Genomic DNA, 18455 nt, shown 5'->3' on the forward strand with positions numbered 1-18455 from the left:
AAAGAATTAACATACTCGGCGACTTAGCCCAAGTAATTGTATTGCAATGGATTCGATCCAATAGGTATATTATACAATGGAAGCAGCTAATACGATTGCTCTGACTCTAAACCAAATTTGGTCAAGTAGTTTCCTCTTTGAGGAGTACCAATCTCCAGCATACCTTGACCTTGACCAGCTTGTTTCCATATTGTAGCATCTTTCATGACGAAATCTACTTGTCTGAAAGCGTTCTTATCATTTCGAGGGTCAGCATTGAGTGCGATTATATCTGCTGCACAGCCTTCTTCGAACCAACCGAATTTACGTCCGCATCGATCTCCACCGCAACTTTCCCACCCTCTATAAGTGGCAGATTTAATAGCTTCTTCAATAGGTAATCCAGCTTGAATTAACAACTCAATTTCTCTAACACCTTCCCCATGTGGGAAAGTACCTGTATCTCCACCGGCTGCGATCCTAATACCCATATCGAAAGCTTTCTTGACTGTTTTAAGAATTTGAGGGAAATTCTTGATGTGCATAAATTCCACCACTGAAAGTGTAGGACACATCATGACATCTCCATCTAACATAGCTTTAAGTCCTGCATCTCCGACTCTTGAAGCATGTTCAATGCAATCGACACCTGCTTTACATGAAGCGATTACACCTTCTTCTGTATGTGCATGAGCTACACAAGGAGCTTTAGCCATCTTCGCTTCCTCAACAATAGCTTTCAATTCCTCATCAGAAAACACATTATGATCAGGATTTGGATCTTCAGGAAGGATTTTTATTTCAGAGAGATAAGGATGTTGTTGTTTAGGTGGAAATCTCATAATTCGTCTTCTGTAATCGGCATATACCTTGATAATATCTGCTCCATAACCAATACGTCGACGAACAGCTTTTCTAAGTTCATCTGGGCCATCAGCTGAATCACACCCAGCTGGCATACATGTTCCTCCAATATGGTTCTCATTCCTTGGCTCATAAGCTAATGTTGAGGCAATGACCCTAGTTGCTACGAAAAGTCTTGGTCCAGGCATCAGACCACGATTTATAGCGTCTCGGACATTGGCGTCGGCTTCTTTCATCGATTCAGAACCGAGATCACTGGTCATTTATTCAGCTATACTGAAAACGAGAGAAGATTTGTACAAGATATTTCTCACCGGTAAGTTGTGTATCCGGAAAGCAGAGCGATACGACAGTGATTTGTAGCTCTAATTATCCTTTCTACAAAACTTTCATCCCGTTTTTGATTGACCGAAGGATTCTCACTATGACAGAGAAGCACAATATTAGTGACCTCAAGAGCGAGTAATTGGAAGCAAAAGACGGATTCAGTACTGGCTACTCACGCATAGGCATGCAGAAATATGTGTGTATGAGCATCTACCAACCCAGGTAAGACAACCTTTCCCCTAAGATCGACATCTCCATCCTTAGTGTCAGCTTCTTCGCTTATTCTTTCGAAAACCTTGGTGATCAACCCGTTATCTCTGTTGACGGTGATTGATACGTTTTTTAGCCAGGCTAATTGCTTGGGGTCGAACAAGGTGGAAGTATGCACAGTGTATTCGCTCATGATGCGCTGAGGTTGTGATATCTAACGGTTATTGGAATGGAAGAGGAGGCCTCTGATAAGTTAGGAAGTAGATAAGAAGATACATAGGTATCACAACAAATCCTCTTACGAGTATACTTCACAATCTCGGCTATAGCCATGAGGTGTGAGACGTTGGCGACGTCCGAAACCTAGCTAGCGACATAAGCGAGAAGATCGATATAGCTTTTCACGTGTATTGCATTTTACTGCTAGACCAGTCATTTCCTTGCTAACAAAGCCATTAGTCTATGGTTGCGCCAGTGAATCTCTCAAGCGAATCTTCGTCTCGCTCATTGCATTGCTGATGAACTATCGGTGATTTGTTCATGGGTCTGTAGTCAAAAGCCGGAATCCAGATCAAAAACAATCGCGGTTGCGGGGCACAAATATCAAATCGCAAAATTATGTAGCATGCCAAATTGCTGTATTACATTCCAAAGCATCCATGAGGTTTTTAAACCTCTTTAGGGAGATCAATCCGCCGGAGCTCAACAGTCTGATAATCAAATAGTCAGAATGTAGCCGGCAAAGGTTGTTCGGCGGCTGAACTCACTTCTTTGGCATATTCGTCATCAACTAAGAACTTAAGCCCAGTTGCAGCAACGCCAGTAGCAGCTTGATAGGTCTCCTTATGTGCTATATCGGTTCTAGCAGCTTGTTCGAACTCAGAAGTATGTTGACCTCGACCTACTTCGGGTACAATGCCGAAATGAGGATGGCATGCGGGTAATTCGTATCTTCAAGTTCAACGTCATTAGCTATCTTGAGTGATACGATGAAGACATCAAGGGAAATGCTTACGTTACATTCCCAAAGTCTGTACTTCCCCCACCAACGTATTCACCATAAGCACATTGAACCTTGTGTTCTGGGAACAAGGTCTCCATTGCCTCTTTATAAGCGTCCCCCAAACCCTCGGAATGATGAAGATCTTTCACTAGATGTTGCCAGGTAATCTTAACTTCACAACCAGTTGCCATACCTGCGGCACTGGTGATCAGCCATTAGCAGAAATTCAAACAGCTTTATAGCTTGGAAAACCAGGAAGCTCACTTGAATACTTGCTCTATCTTGATCTTGAGCTTTTCCACGCCGATGGAAGACAATGATCTAATCATGTAATTTGACGATGTATATTCAGGAATTACTTTTTAATCGATCAAAATTAATGTCAGATGGTTGACTGAATCTTCACGAATAACACTAACCATTCACTGCAGATCCACCATCGGTAATGATTGCATGGATCCTAACGTCTGGCTCTAGCTGTTGACGTAAAGTAGCTACTCCATTATACGCAGCAACAGCTGCATCTAGAGCATTAACACCTTGCCAGGGTAAAGCGGCAGCATGAGCAGGTTTTCCAAGATATTCAACTATGACTGCGCAATGAGCAAAAGCAGCTGATATTGCACTATTATGAATTGGTACTTTTCCAGGATGAAGCATCATACAAGCATCCATTTCTTTGTCTAAAAGTAATATCTCGGAATCAGCTTGAAAAGTAAAAGTTCCAGAATTTAATTTGATTTGAAATACTTACATGCTCCTGTATCTATTAATTTTGGCTTACCACTACAAATCTCTTCTGCAGGAGTTCCCAGTAGAACTACAGTTCCAGAAACATTATGTTGTTTCATGGCTTCTCTCATACCTATTAAAGCAGCTATACCTGAAATAGCTATCAGATTATGTCCACATCCATGTCCTATTCCAGGTAAAGCGTCATATTCTGAATTCAAACCAAATATTCGACCGCCACTTCCATTTTTATAAGAAGCCCGAAAAGCTGTAGGTAGATTATATGATCTATTGACCTCGAAACCTTCTTTTTCCAGAAAAGAAGTGATTTTATCATGTGCTTCGTGTTCTTCAAATGCTATTTCCGGATTATTTGAAAGGAATGAAGAAATTTCATGAAGATTCGATTGTTTCTCTTGAATAGCTTCTAAAGCTGTTTGATACACCTTCTCGAGTGGATTGAGCTACGATCAGCCGTCTGTGAATATACCGAAGCTTCCTTCACTCACTTGAAGAAGCGGGGAGGACATCATTATGGAAACAATGTACTTCTCACACTGTTTGCTCGAATTTTGTAACATCATTTATATATATTCAAGTCTACAGCAAATCATGCCCAAGTTTTGAATACCATTCCCCAATCCCCTCTGCTGTTGTGAGCGTCAAGCGACATGGTCGAAAATTCTCTCTGGGAGATAACCTCGAAGGAAATGATCGCCAATCCCATGATAACATCCTCTATGGTCAATCGCTTACGTCGCTTGTCTTTCCTCGCGTGTAGATCTCGGAGAGAAAGCGCCGATTTGCCTTTGTTCGACAGACGCGATGAGATAACGAATGAAATATCGGTGATGGGAGTGCTTCGCAGGCAATGTATGTGAATATTTCTTATATTGTACTCATCTGAGTAGTATTATTGTTGTTGACTTGCACATGCAGTCAAAGTTTTCATTTAATCATGACGGTAGTACTGATATCAGGCGTAAATAGGGGGTGAGTCCTTTCACCCATGCCGCATCAACCAATCTTGTGGTTGATTGATCATGGTACGCATTCCTATCAATAGTATTGGACTTGGTTTATTCAAGCAATATGCAGCTCGAGAAGGGTACACAGTTATAGGTACAATTTTACCTTTAGCAGAAAAAATACCCGAAATCCCAATTGGAAAAGGAAGTAAAGCAATAATAGTGAATATGGACGTAACGGATGTTCAAAGTCCTAAACGGGCAATAGAAGAATTGGAAACAAAATATGGAATAAATCAAATAGATATAGTATGTGTAAAAAATATCATGAAGCATATGATGATATGAAATTAGGCTAAATGAGAGATTTTTATGTTTTTTACCGATATTCTTTATATAGGCAATTTCAAATGCAGGTATTTTAACATTAAAAGCAATGTCAAGAATTGAAAATATTGATCCACAAGAATTTGAAGATCATTGGAGAGTTAATGTTAAAGGTTATTTATTATTTTTTCAAGCATCTTTAGAACTTTTAAAATCTGGAAGTAAATTTATTTTCATTTCTTCTTCTGCTGCTATTTTGGATAGAATACCTGATAAACAAAATGTTTGTTATGGTATTACAAAAGTGAGATAGAACCTTTGTTTTAACAATCTTCGATATACATTTACTGATAATAATTTCCAACAGATTGGAGCTACTTATTTAGTAAGTATATTTGATTCATGTTACCATTTCAATTCGGTAATATTGAATATAATTTCATTCGGCATTAGGCTCGATATGCTCATTTTGAACATCCTGATTTAATAATTTTCCCTATATGTCCTGGATGGGTAGCTACGTGAGTCATACTTTTATTATTATGTTGATGGTGTTTTGAGCTAAGACAGCATTTCGAAATTTGCTCAGAGGTATGGGTAATTTAACAGCTCAACATCGGGGATGGGATAAAGCCCCTGTGACGGTCGAGCAATCTGCTTGTGAGTCATTCAAGGTCACAACTAAGAATATTGTAACATACTGATATCGCATCGGATAGCTGGTCTGATCAAAGTCATCGATGAAGCTACAAGAGAAACCCATAGTGGTAAACCCTGGAATTAGTGAGTCAATTTTGACGAGTGACGAATCGCCTATCGATGCTAACGCACTCTTTCGTCAGTGATGGGCAACCAGGAAGATGGTAATGCTTTTCGTACAGGATGCATCTTTCAAACAATATGACCATATTATACAGTAGTTCTAGCTGACAGCCTAGGATTAGAATGGTCGCATGAACATTCTCAATTCACATTCTAATCGGCAATATTCATTCGATTGACAACCTCCTCGCAAGTAAAGGGTTATTTGCATCGTCTTCTTCCGAGTCCTCTGGCAAATTTTCTCTTGTGAGACCATCTGGAATGTATAAGCTCAGAATGACAGGTGGTAAGGTCATGAGAAAGAGACTGATCCAAGAGACTTGACGACCGAAAGAACGCAAGGGGTATTCGGTCGAAATCGAAAACAGCCACCTACAGTATTCAAATCGCAAACTCAGCGTATGAGCATCACAATTGGGAAGTAACTATTTGTTATATTTCCATTTACTTGCAAGAAATTCGAAAAATCGATCAAAGTACTCACCCTGCTATAGCTGGACCGAAAGCTCTTCCTGAGGCCTGCTAATCGAGTTAGCGGACAGATGCCCATTTCCCCAGCCTTGACGACTGCTTTGAATTGCGTTATGCAAAAATAGGACCTACTCCGGCAATTAAAGTGATTGCACTACCTGTAGCCACCAAATGCGGATAATCATCGAAACAAGCTGTGTTGAGATGGTCATTCATTCTACAGAGTATTATCAACGTTGTGGCACGCCGCGCGATTGGAGGTAAAATCACTTACGGCCATCCCATCTGATGAAAATTCTTCAAGGGTAATTGAACAAACAGTAAGATAACCCATGTCCAGACTCTTCCTACTCTAGCACACCATTGAGCGATTGGAATAATCAAAGCCTCGATCGGTATTGTGATAACCGTTATTGTTAAGGATTTCCGAACACCAAATCGCCTCTTCAATCTAGGTATGATTATAGGTGAACCAATGATATATAAAAGAGTTGTAAAAGCTATTATACTTCCTATCATCTCAACCTGTGGTGAATTATATATTTGCCGCTTTGAAGTAAAATGAAATTGACGTACTGGGAATCCTAGACCACCTTGATTGATTGAGGTATATGCAAAGACTGTAAATAATCCTTCGAATGCGTAAACAGCTGTAGGGATCTAAGCTTTCGTATTGAGACTTGTGACAGATTAGGTTAGATAACTTACCGAATTGATAAGCTAATAAGCTGCATCAGTATTGCTCTTAAGCAAATTATTGTGCAAAACTCGAACGCACCGCAGAAACTAGCTAGTATAAGAGTAAAGAGAGGTATCTTCAAGGTATCTTTCCATAGGTCGGCAGTCGACGCCGTGTCCCTGTCTGAACATTGAATGTCTATTGTTACAATCTGAGAGGGTTTAGTCTATTTCCCAGGCTCAAAACCCCTCAGCTGGTCCGTTCGCGACAGTTGCGCTATCTGGAAACCGACATCACTCACCTCTTCCAGAAACAAAAGTCCCACGACGACTGCCAAGAGACCTCTGAAAATCGGCTCAACGTCAGCGCAAATACGGCCGAAAGGTAAATTGACAACTAACAGAAATGAGTTGACCAAACATGGTAAGGCATAAGGCCATTTTTGGAAAAAATCTGAATTTCCTCCTAACCAAAAAGGTAATCTACCATATGGATCTGCTAACCAACCTCCAATTAGATGCCCAATGAGATAACCAGTATTAAAAATTGGTGAATAAATTGAGAAGATGAATTCACGATTTGTTGGATGAGTGAATTCGGTAATTAAAATTTTACTTAAAACTGGTGTAGGATTAAGACCAACTATTATCTCAAAATATGAATGATAAGCATGATATCTCCTCTTGACTTTTGAACTAGTGTGGGGAAATCTGAGATTTTGACTAACTACACATTCTCCAAAATATAATCCACTTTGCACTTTTTCCAAAACCTACCATTCCACAAGAAATAACAGAAATCATAAATCCCCAAGTAGAGCATTTCTTTCTTCCTAATTTATCAGCCAGAATAGCCCATATAGGTGCAATTGATGCTTCTGCAAACATCAAACTACCTTCTGCAATTCCAGCATATAATCCTATTTTATCTTGAGGAATTTCAAGTGAAGTCATATATTCTATTATAAATGGAAAAATTAGACCATATGTTAATGCGTCCATTGAGCGTAAAATGAAAAATGGTAATAGTCTTTTCCAAGGTATCTGACTCGATGAACCGTTGTCAAATCCTGCTCTCAAGACCGTCGAGTCTCCTCTATCTTCTTCTTCAACAGCATGAGAATCGGCTTCCCCGGTGTCTGATTCAGGTATGACTGTATATATCCTAGAATTATCCGTCGACATCGTTAATACAGTAGCTCGATCCAATTGCAGTCAGTTTGGGAAGATATCTTGGATTGTAGATATATGGAATATCTTAAATGAATACCTATATGAACATATGTATGCGACGTAGTACCGTCAAAGTATCAATACAGTGCCTAAAAGGGTAAAATATGAGTATATGAGTTTTCATCCTTGGTCATTCGAATTCCGGATAAGTCGGACATCCTTTGAGGGAATATTATGGTCAAGATTTTCATGGAATAGTAGGATATTGAAATTTGCATAAGACATATGGTATATAAAAGGTTGTATAACTGTATGTAGCAAGGGAAGTAGAACGGATAAAAGGGAAACCTGTGATTCAACAATGATCAGCGCCTTGATCACTCCCTAATTTGTGATTGATAATCCTCAAAGAGCGAAGGATAATGTGATGAGTAGGGTACACAGTATGATATTCAGAATTTTCAGTGTGTATTATTTTCTATGCCTCTTTGTAACTCTTACAGAGTGTACTCGGTGGGTTGAAGATAATTTATTCATCTTAATTATACTGGTGAAGATTTAGATAAGATGAGGCTATTATTCCTGATAGAAAGCTTACTTACTATTATGTAGTTGGCATCCTTCTAAAGCTTAATAAGATCAAGTGTCAAATAAAATAGAAAAATGAAAGATTGATCTGAAATAAAACACCTTTTATCTCTCATAGGCGTAAGTAAGGCAAGAAATTTCGGATTTTTGGAAGATGGTCTCTAAATTTATTTAATGCTTAATCCCATATAAGAACTTACGCGTGGTGGGTGGTTTCTTTTTGTTCTTTCTTCTTTTTCTTTTCTAAACTGACGCGACGCACTTTTGATGCTATAAAATGAAAGACCCTGATTATAGGTTAATTTAACCATTCTATAAGCACATTTCACTATCACGATTGATCTAAACGTTACATGACAACGGGTCACTCCAACATTCACCATTATGATATGGACTGCAAAATAAAAACAACAATAACAACATCAGTATATAGGCAACAAAATAGATAATTAGAAATTGATTGAACAGAAAATCAGAAATTCAAAAATCAAAACCAACATCATCGCATGGTCTAAGCGGGGACCAACTATATTCAAAACGATAGATTCTCGGCTTTCCCCTGTCAAGTACACGGTCAACAGTCGTTCTATTCAGTCAGACAAAAGTCCATCATCATTGATAATCACTACAACTATTCGTAAGAGGCGGGACTTGATCTCTTGCGACCTGACCCACAATAGCAGCAACTTCAATTGATTCCGTGACCACACTGCTCAAAGCTCGAGCTCAATCATTCGCGCGCACGTACCATATTTGTTCTATAAACGACAAAAGACGTTCACCGCCCACTTGCATCGAGCTACGCTGCTCAATCTAGGCTTAGGACTGCGAAAGGATCTGCTTCAACTCTCTGGCTCTAGCATGACCTGTGTGAAGTCAGATCTATGGATTTAGTCGCATCGAAGGAGTATCCAGGCTCGTTATTCAACGCGACATTTACCATCAAGTAAATTGTTACTCGCTTCACTTATCGTCATCAGGTTTCAAGACACCTGCTGATCAAATAGCTTCAACAAATCAATTAGAACATAAAGGAATCTTCAAAATCGCATGTACCTTTGACTGGAAAATAGACAGATTGTTTCAGCAGATAATACCATTCACACGCATAATCGTCTATCGCCGAAAGTTACACATCAGCATACATTGATTCAATGATTGGCAAATAGATAGACCATTAGAGATCAAGAGAAATAGAAGTCGGACAAAATGTCAACATCTTTACCACTTGATGTCCCCTCGTCTCATTCTTATTCCCCGTCGACAGTTGCATTTCCGGTCCCTCACCCATCCTCGCCGTTGATAGAAAATCATCCACCGACGCCGAAGCAAAACAATACAACCACTCCATCAACATCCGCACCAGCAGTCTTATCTCCTCGCGTTCCTTCACCCTCTAACATACCACCCCCAACTAGCATAAATGGACAATCTTCGACTTTGCTGAAAGGCAACGAGACACCGACTACGAAGACGGGCGATAGTCTACCGAATTTAGGGGAATTGGACGCGAAATGCGGAGGATGTCATGAGGTCATTGATCAGGAGAGTGGTGGTGTCGTCGTTGCTTTTGGGTGAGTTTTGTTCTCCGAAAATCTAAGTCTTCACGTAATCTCAGAAACACCAATATGTCCTAACACCCCTTCCACGCTGCAGATCATCCCTATGGCATGTAGATTGCTTCAAATGTGCCAAATGCAAGAACAAGGTATCGGCAGATACCAATCTACTGCTCTTGTCGGACGGTAGCCCTGTGTGCGGAAATTGTTCTTACCAAGTGAGTAAGCTAGGAATCGAAACCCTCCTGATGTCAGCTGATGCAGTCTTCAGTGTTTTGTCTGTAAACAAGCGATAACGGAGGAAGCTATCATGACTGGCGACGAATCGTATCATGCTCATTGCTTTACCTGCAGGACATGCAAGCGGCGTATAGAGGAGTTGGTGTTTGCTAAGACCAGCCAGGGTATATATTGCATGGTAAGTGTTGTCGCTCTCAAGACTTCTCAGACACTGACCATACGTAGGCCTGTCATAACGAACGAGTGGCACGCAGCCGACGCCATGCGGAACACAAGAGGCAAAAGCAAGCTAGAAAGGAAGAAAGGGAAAGGGAAAGGAGAGAGAAGCATGTGGACGGAGAAAGGAAGAGGGAGGAAGACCAACCTGATATCGCCTCTCCCATACCTGTACCCGCTGGAAAATTCTTGCAATCAACGCCAGGTATACCTTCATCCATGTCTCTGGCTCAGTTTGCCAATTCACCGACCGGATCCCCTTCGGCAACACCTAATTCGTTCAACACAGGTAAATTCGACACGCCAAATCACGATTCGGGAATCTCCAACGCTGGCGATGCTTTCGAGGATGCTGCTGAGCGAGACTCGTCAAGAGAACGAGAAAGAGAAAAACAGAGGGATTTGAGTGTGGATAGAACCATCCAACGATCCACCTCACCTGCAAATCGCCGAGCTGTGGATCAAGATAATATGCCCTTACCGTCTTCTCCATCTGATCCCAACCGCGGTGTCACTCATAGCAGGTCGATGGATTCTGATCACAACGCTCAAGGTCGCCAAGGGAGTCATATGCCCAGTCCATCACTGGGTTCTTCTAGATCAATCAACGATTCTATTCCTGTACCGGCGGCTGGACCATCGAAAAATGCAGGATTGGGCGTTGGACCGGTGGGTCTCAACGTACCAACCAGTAAAGCTGAAAGGAGAAGATCCATCAATCCGGCCATGACCTTCAACATGGACGCTCAAAATTCAACTTTCAATGTAGAGCCTAGAATGTCGCCTTTACCACCTTCACCCCTTCGAGCGTCTTTCACTGATTTGAAGGAGCAGCAGCAGCAGCAGCAAGAAGGCCAAGGTCTACAGCCACTTAGATCGCCTACTACTCCATCGCCGTCCCCTGGCAACGACATGTTCCCATTTAGAGAAAGACAGATATCAGCTGGAGGAGCGATGACAACACAAGATCAAGGCAGTTCTGGACCACCACCTAGGACAAGTTCCTTGCCTGACCAGCTTGCTAGCGGTAAATCGAGACCATTAGCTACTATTGAAGATGAGGACTCTACTGCTGGTGGGTCCAGAAAATCGAGTATCGATAATACTGCACTATCCTCTGGGCTTCCTTCGAAACAGCCTTCCAACAATCAACTGTCCGAAGGAGCGGTATCTACCCCTCGACTGAATGCACCTAACCTGCCGCCAATGTCTTTCAGCCTTTCCGATCCGGACTTTGCTGTCATACTGAATAACATCGATCAGTCGCCTACAAAGAAAGATAAGATAGCTCACAAATCGGGCGAATCAATAGTAATTGTCAAAGCAGAGGACGGTTCAGAAGAACCTATCGAGGATGCAAATGCACACTCGTCGCCTATATCTACAAATGATGCGACTTCACCATCAATAGCGAGATCTCCGCAGATGGATATGCTATCTTCTGCTGCTGCGACCACCACAAACGATGCCGGCGCCGGTGCGGGAATGGAGCAGTCAGGGTCATTGGAAGCTATGAGTCGCTCGCCATCAAGGCTAAGATTATCTCCCAACGATCAAGTCCAGACCCCTCAAATGCTTCGAATCAGACAGGCATCAGCAGACAGTACGATATCGATAAATTCGCGCTATGGCTCCGGGGATGGGTCATTCAACACACTTGTCGAACTTGTTGCTGGAGCTAAACACCGCGGAGAAGATAAGTCTGAGGTCGATCTGAGCGTTCTGACTGGAGTGATACAGGAGATCGAGGAGCTCAGGGATACCATCACGGGTTTGAAGAGCAAATATACAGGTGCCAAGGTGAGTCAATCATTCTTGCATACCTCTGCTCGGCAGGTAATAGATACTTACAACCCTATTAATCAGCGTACGAGTCAACAATATTCTGAAGGATTGACAATAGCTGGGGAAGAATACGATAAAGAGCTGGCTCATCGTCGTGAATTGGAAGCTGAAGTGTCTCGTTTACGAGCCCAAGTGCATTCCCAGACCGCTCGACTGAGTGTAATTTCCGGAGACGAGCGACGAGCGGAAAATATGCGCCGAAGGAGTAACGATCTTGCGAACAATTTGACTGGCCTGGAAAGAGATATTTCAAGATTGCGAGCTCAGAGGGATATGTCGCTCGCTGAAGTTGAGGAATTGCATGCTAGACGAGCGAGGTGAGTATTGTGCTTTCCCATCTTGACGTTCTTTGTGCTTTACGACCGAGCTTCTTACTGATCCTGCTCGCCTTGTATAGCATCGATTCATTCGGCGGCGATGATGGGGCATCTTCGCTCAGTCGATCACTAACAAATCGACTAGACACGATCAAAGAGCAGTACCGCGAAGAGCTTGAACCGCTTACGGCCCAGCGAGAAGCACTTCAACGAGATATAGCCGAGTTGCGAGAAACGAAAGAATCCTTTTTGGAGGAATCAGCCGCACTTGCAGCGAAGAACGAGGAACTAGCAGAATTGAATGCTTCTCTGTCTCGACAGGCTGAATCGGTACAAGATCATTTGAGTAGAATTAGACCTCCGACAATTTTCGGTAACCTTTCAGGCGTCGGTAAGAATGGTCCTTCTGGAGCGGGTAGATCTCATCCATCAGGATCACCTTCTTTATCGTCTTTGGCAACTTCAGCTACATTACAAGAAGTACCAGAGGAGACTGCTAGAGTGGTGAAAGTGACAAAACCTGAACCTCTTATCGAAGCTGCACCTGCAAGAAGATTTAAATGGTATAAATCTTCAAAGGGACCCGATTCATCTTCCGCATCCGCATCAATATCCAAACCTCTTAATTTACCTACTTCGAATCGAAATCCAGGTTTAGGTGTCAATCTTTCTGGAGCTGGTAATGGTGGACCTGGTGGACCTAATGGCAATCTGCAAAGACCCTCAACTGAATTTGGCTTCAGAGACCATAGCTTCGCTCAGCATTCCACGATGAGATTGACGAGATGTGAGCTATGTCAAGAGAAGATGTGGGGCTTACAGGAAGTCAAGTGTTCTTGTGAGTGTTGTCTGGTTTCCCTTTGCTTCGCAGCGATATAAGACTAATACTGAGATCGCGCTTGCCTTTAGCTTGTGGTATCGTCTGTCATTTCAAATGCGCCGAGAAACTGCCTAGGAGTTGTACTGGTAGCAGGAATGGGACAATTGAGCACATGGACGGACCATTACGTGAGTAGCTTCCTCGTTTGAAATTTGGATTGTTATACTGACATCTCGATGATCCTAGCCCCCTCGATGTTCGGCCGTGATCTCATTGAACAAGTCGGTGCCGATAAGACTGCAATACCTGGAATCGTGACAAAATGTATACATGCTGTTGAGGCTGTCGGTGAGTCTCCGAATATACCCATCAATATAGTACTGGGCTTCTCTAAACTAATTCGCGAATGCCAGGTATGGAGTATGAAGGGATATACCGAAAGACTGGTGGATCTTCTCAATCCAAGCAGATCACTCAACTGTTCGAAAGAGGTGATTACGATGCTTTCGACTTGACAGATCTCGAGATCTTCAACGATATTTCAAGTGTCACGTCGGTGCTCAAGACTTATTTCCGAAGTTTGCCTAACCCACTTTTGACGCATGCTCTGCATGAGAGTTTCGTTGCCGCTGCGAGTGAGTGGCGAACGCCTATCTCCCTGTGAGACATGTCAAATAACTACCCGTTTGTGCTGATTCTTGTAACATCTTGCAGGTATTAGAGATACTAATAATAAACATTCAGCCTTATGTGCTTTGCTGAAAGAGCTACCTAAAGAGCATTACAATACGCTCAGAACATTGATGTTACATCTCAATAGGGTGACCGCCCTATCGAGTGTCAATCTAATGACTTCACAGAACCTAGGTGTGGTATTCGGACGTAAGTTCAAATTCAGATGCAATCGAGGCCTCTTGACGCTTATTATACTACTATTCTAGCCACCCTAATGAGGTCGGCTGATCCGAATAGGGAGTTCGGTGATATGGCTGGAAAAGCTTTGAGCGTACAATGGATGGTAGATAATGCACCTCAAGTGTTCATCGAAAGGGATTAGACAAGGAGAAGAATGAGACGGGTAGATAAACCACTGCAGTCAAGGTACAATTTATACATATTCAATTTGATATTGCTATTTGGACTATTTGTCGGAATTCCCTTGTAAGATATACCGGATTTGACTTATGATACCCTGTTCTTGATATCCGAGATCCAAAAATATAACAAAAGGCTTTTCATTGATTACCAAAGCAATTTCACTTTTCGGGACGAAGGATCGATCTAGTCCAATCTAATCAAGCTAAATCCTTGGTAATTCCAGGAGTTATCTTTTCAATTTCATCAATCATTTCCGTATAAAATGCTTTTATAGCTTTTATTCCTTGTCCAGATGATAACCAACTACTTTCAGAATAAGATGGACCACATTCTGCCCAATACTAAGAATCAATCAAAAAAACAATAAGCTCAACTTCATAAATTCATATATTTAAATAAACTTACATCATAACTTTGTTCAGCATTAGCTACAGCAGAAGTTAAATTTCTTGCACCTTTTTCAGCAGATCTAGCATTTAAAAACATGAAAGGTGCACCAAAAATAATAAATCCAATTGAAAATTTAAAATCTCTTCCTAAATTTGTAATTGCTAATCCTGGTGAAACTGTTATAATTGATATATCATTTAACATTTCGATAAGTTGCCTGGTAAACATATGAAGAAGAAGCTTTTTTAAAAAAAAAGGAAAATGAAATGGATTTAGCTTTAGAAATTTGTAAGTTGGTGTTAGAGGTAAAAAGAAATTTATTTACTTTTGATCTTCCATATATTTGTTTATTATCAAATGAATTTTGATCATTAAATATCTTTATAATTGATTTTTTTTGATCAATTGCTTCAATTATAGGTTGATTATTACATGTTGCATGTAATCCTGAACCTAAGAAGATTACTTTTGGTTTAGATGATTGTTTGAGAAATGATAAAAGAGTGAAAGTAAGTAAAATAGGAGATAAGACATTTGTTTGAAATCTATAAAATAATTAATAAGCATAAGTTTATTGATTTGAATATAAAAAGGAACTTGCGTTTTTTCGTAGCCGTCTTTCGTCATTTCTGCAGGTTTATCATCGTTACCTGGATTAATTCTATATTTAAATTAACATCAATACCTTTCCTTGGTCAAAACCTAACCTTCGCATAAGGAACACTAACCCAGCATTATTGATTAAAATATCAATCTTATCTATACCCTTATCTTTCAATCTTGAGGGAAATGATTTAATACTATCCAAATCATCCAGATTGAGTGATATAACTATCCCTTTTAAATCAGTATGAAGTGATTGTAGTTCCGCCAGAATCCTTTCTGAAACTTCTATTGACCTGACAGCTAAGATCAACAAAGCAGGAGAAGCTGTCGAAAAGTGTTTAAGAGATTCAAGACCTATACCTGAAGTACGATCAAATTGGAATTAATACAATCTTTAAATTAGAAGCAGGGGAATGGTAACTAACCTGAATTTGCACCTGTAAGAAGAACTACTTTGCCTTTTAAGTATTCTCCTTTTGGTGGAGGTGGAAGCTTAGTCCATTGTCTACCAATAAATGTCCAAAGTGTCATCTTCGCCAGTTGAAGTGCGTAAATATGTTTCTTGATTCGCCAAGGTTTATATTGAGCTCATGCTTCTCTCTGTCAGACTGGATATACGCTTTGTCACCCACAAAAGTGATTATTCATTTTGTCCGAAGACCGATTCATTAAGTTGTTCTCTAGTCGTAATCCTTTATCTCAATTCGATTCAGGCACGATTATGAGGTAAGGAATTTCCCGATAATCTTGTAAATCCCCATCTCCACATTTCATGAACTGCTGTTGGTATTCATATTCATGAACAGAATTACACCGTTGTCACGAATATATTTGCAATGCTTGTCCAGTCAAGATTGAGGGGAAGTGTATTCTGCTCTTCGTCGCGTTCATTCGCGACCACAGCAAGAAGAACCAATCTGCCTGTTGTGCCTTTATGGATAAATGGTCAAGCATCGACCTCTTCTTCCGGAGGATCAGTGACACATAAACATCCGAAGTCCGCACGAGAGACTTGTGAAGTGATTGTGGCTGGTGAAGATGAGACGTGAGTGATTTGATCTTCATCAGTCATGAATAAGATATGACTATTGTGGGATCTTTTTCATTGATTTGAGACGGATATAGGAATCAAGCTATACTTGATTCCAAAAGAGCTTTTGAAGATTGGAGAAATGTAAATGGTTGGGAGAGGAAAGGGATATTACAAAATGTACGTCATCTACCTGATTATCTTGTCTCATGTGCGGTGATCATATCGGAAGGAGAACTAAATTATTTCGCTTGCTACAGGTTGTTCAATTACTGAAAGATCGTAAAGATACGTTCACGGAAGCGTTGAAAGCGGATGCCTCTTTTGCGGATATCGTGATTGGCGGTGATCAGATGTCTGCTTCTCATCTTGTAGAGGGAGCAGCGAATACGTAAGTATAGACCAGGTTCGATTATAAACAAAGCTGATCTGCTAATTGGGACAGAGCTATATCAGTTGAGGTAAATCAACGTCTTCGGTTCAAGAGTTGAGCGACCGAAGCTTATTGCATGTTCACCAATTGCAGGGCTCAATACCTCAAACCAAGGATGATAGCTTCTCTATGGTCCTCAGACAACCATACGGTCCTGTACTGAGTATACCCGCTTTTAATTACCCATTAACATTAGCCTTGCGAAGTATAGGTGACTGCTTTTCCTATTTTCCAGTCTACAGACGAGGCTAACTGATGATGATTTCTTAGCATATCCACTAGCATGCGGCAACACCGTACTTCTCCGAGGTAAGGGTCTGCGCCCATTACCAGGAAGTCTTCTCTCGTTAGAAATTGAGCTTAAAGAGTCTCTTGCTCAATCTAGCATCACCCCTACTTCCTCAATTTTTCGGTCTACTAGCACCTCTATTCGAAGATGCAGGTCTGCCTAAAGGAGTTTTACAAACATTGAATTTGTCGGAAAAGGACGCTCCTGCCCGGGTAGAACAACTAATAGCTCACCGGGATGTCAAGGTGAGTCAACGTTAGTTTAGCCCGTCCAAAATTTCAGGTTAATATGGTAGCAGATGGTCAATTTCACTGGTTCTGTGAGGTTAGGCAAAATCTTAGCTGCGAAATGTGGCGAACATCTCAAGTGAGTCTCTCAAGCATCACAAAACATGGTTTTAAGGGGTTATGATGCTGAATTCTTGTATTGACTAGACCTTCAGTAATGGAATTAGGAGGAAAATCAATAGCGATCGTCTTACCGAATGCTGATCTCAAGCTTGCCGCAAATAACGTTAGTCTCACCATGCCTTGAACACTTGCTTATCAATCAAGCTGATTTGTGGCTATGCTTTGCAGATTTTGTTCGGAGCCTTCTTCAATTCTGGTCAAGTTTGCATGTCAACCGAGCAGGTCCTTGTTCATTCGGATATAGCGGCGGAATTTGAAGAAATACTAAAGCAGACTGCTGAGGAGGCTCAATGGGGTGAAGGTATGGAAATGGTTCGACCAGATTCTGGAATTGGAGCGAGAGCGATGTACGACGATGCGGTGAAAGGGGTGAGTCTCATTTTTATCCGCCTATTTCTTAAGATCCTAAACCAGCCTGTATCAAGTAAAAATGATACTAATCATCTTCTATAGGGTGCGAAACCCCTTTACTCAGCTTCTCCCTCATCTACCAGCTCAACCACTACTTCTTTCCCACCAACCATCCTGACTTCACTCTCGCCAAAAACAACTTTATACAGAGAAGAATCATTTGCACCTTTACTCTCTTTACACACTTTCGACAATATCGATAAAATAATAGAATATGCAAATTCTCATTCTACCGGTTTATCAACTTCAATTTTTTCTCAAGATTTCCAAGAATCTTTGGAATTAGCAAAGAAATTAGAAAGTGGAGCTGTACATGTAAATGGAATGACTATTCATGATCAACATAATTTACCTCATGGTGGATGGAAAAATAGTGGATGGGGAAGATTTAATGGCATTGGAGCTATAGAAAGTTTCACACAGACCAAAAACATTAGATTTGCTAAGGAGGCTATGTTGCCTATTGGAGCGATGTATAAGGGATTATGAGCAATTACCTGGAAGAACGTACGTAGGAAGTCTCGGTATTAGTGTACATGCCTATCCGTGGAAACGGGACATTTATTCTATTGTAGACTTGATCAATGCACTTGAGAGGGGAGGTGGCCATGCAGGGCACATCATTAAGATTCGGCCGTATAGTCATGCT

The 18455-nt window shown here is 41.1% G+C and overlaps 7 protein-coding genes across 7 annotated transcripts; 3 read left to right on the plus strand and 4 right to left on the minus strand.

Annotated features, from left to right (window-relative positions):
• Positions 1-86: 86 nt before the first annotated feature.
• I206_105894 (uncharacterized protein) lies at positions 87-1573 on the minus strand (the record flags this gene model as incomplete). The annotated part of the gene is made up of 3 exons (XM_019156444.1): positions 87-1098; positions 1158-1265; positions 1347-1573. The coding sequence occupies 3 exons, from the start codon at positions 1571-1573 to the stop codon at positions 87-89; spliced, it is 1347 nt and encodes a 448-aa protein (XP_019010246.1).
• A 532-nt stretch (positions 1574-2105) lies between these two features.
• Positions 2106-3645, minus strand: I206_105895 (uncharacterized protein; the record flags this gene model as incomplete). The annotated part of the gene is made up of 6 exons (XM_019156445.1): positions 2106-2331; positions 2396-2584; positions 2648-2741; positions 2803-3066; positions 3138-3579; positions 3625-3645. The coding sequence occupies 6 exons, from the start codon at positions 3643-3645 to the stop codon at positions 2106-2108; spliced, it is 1236 nt and encodes a 411-aa protein (XP_019010247.1).
• Positions 3646-4073: 428 nt separating this feature from the next.
• I206_105896 (uncharacterized protein) lies at positions 4074-5194 on the plus strand (the record flags this gene model as incomplete). Its single annotated transcript, XM_019156446.2, has 7 exons — positions 4074-4108; positions 4182-4392; positions 4484-4714; positions 4778-4795; positions 4864-4931; positions 5000-5070; positions 5130-5194. The coding sequence occupies 7 exons, from the start codon at positions 4074-4076 to the stop codon at positions 5192-5194; spliced, it is 699 nt and encodes a 232-aa protein (XP_019010248.2).
• A 205-nt stretch (positions 5195-5399) lies between these two features.
• Positions 5400-7566, minus strand: I206_105897 (uncharacterized protein; the record flags this gene model as incomplete). The annotated part of the gene is made up of 10 exons (XM_019156447.2): positions 5400-5604; positions 5717-5751; positions 5836-5920; positions 5978-6228; positions 6280-6353; positions 6412-6423; positions 6482-6608; positions 6684-6726; positions 6784-7024; positions 7110-7566. The coding sequence occupies 10 exons, from the start codon at positions 7564-7566 to the stop codon at positions 5400-5402; spliced, it is 1530 nt and encodes a 509-aa protein (XP_019010249.2).
• Positions 7567-9351: 1785 nt separating this feature from the next.
• I206_105898 (uncharacterized protein) lies at positions 9352-14196 on the plus strand (the record flags this gene model as incomplete). The annotated part of the gene is made up of 11 exons (XM_019156449.1): positions 9352-9716; positions 9799-9919; positions 9973-10119; positions 10167-11957; positions 12024-12319; positions 12400-13157; positions 13229-13327; positions 13386-13487; positions 13553-13774; positions 13854-14021; positions 14081-14196. 11 exons carry the CDS (start codon positions 9352-9354, stop codon positions 14194-14196), a joined length of 4185 nt encoding a protein of 1394 aa, XP_019010251.1.
• Positions 14197-14434: 238 nt separating this feature from the next.
• I206_105899 (uncharacterized protein) lies at positions 14435-15764 on the minus strand (the record flags this gene model as incomplete). Its single annotated transcript, XM_019156450.2, has 6 exons — positions 14435-14578; positions 14643-14867; positions 14953-15172; positions 15229-15288; positions 15356-15593; positions 15659-15764. The coding sequence occupies 6 exons, from the start codon at positions 15762-15764 to the stop codon at positions 14435-14437; spliced, it is 993 nt and encodes a 330-aa protein (XP_019010252.2).
• A 305-nt stretch (positions 15765-16069) lies between these two features.
• On the plus strand, positions 16070-18295 carry I206_105900 (uncharacterized protein; the record flags this gene model as incomplete). Its single annotated transcript, XM_019156452.1, has 11 exons — positions 16070-16278; positions 16359-16443; positions 16524-16654; positions 16709-16724; positions 16790-16907; positions 16967-17005; positions 17082-17230; positions 17284-17351; positions 17420-17498; positions 17564-17764; positions 17849-18295. 11 exons carry the CDS (start codon positions 16070-16072, stop codon positions 18293-18295), a joined length of 1542 nt encoding a protein of 513 aa, XP_019010254.1.
• Between the last annotated feature and the right edge of the window lie 160 nt (positions 18296-18455).

Source organism: Kwoniella pini, chromosome 8, assembly GCF_000512605.2.
Source record: "Kwoniella pini CBS 10737 chromosome 8, complete sequence".
Taxonomy (NCBI): Eukaryota; Fungi; Basidiomycota; class Tremellomycetes; order Tremellales; family Cryptococcaceae; genus Kwoniella; species Kwoniella pini.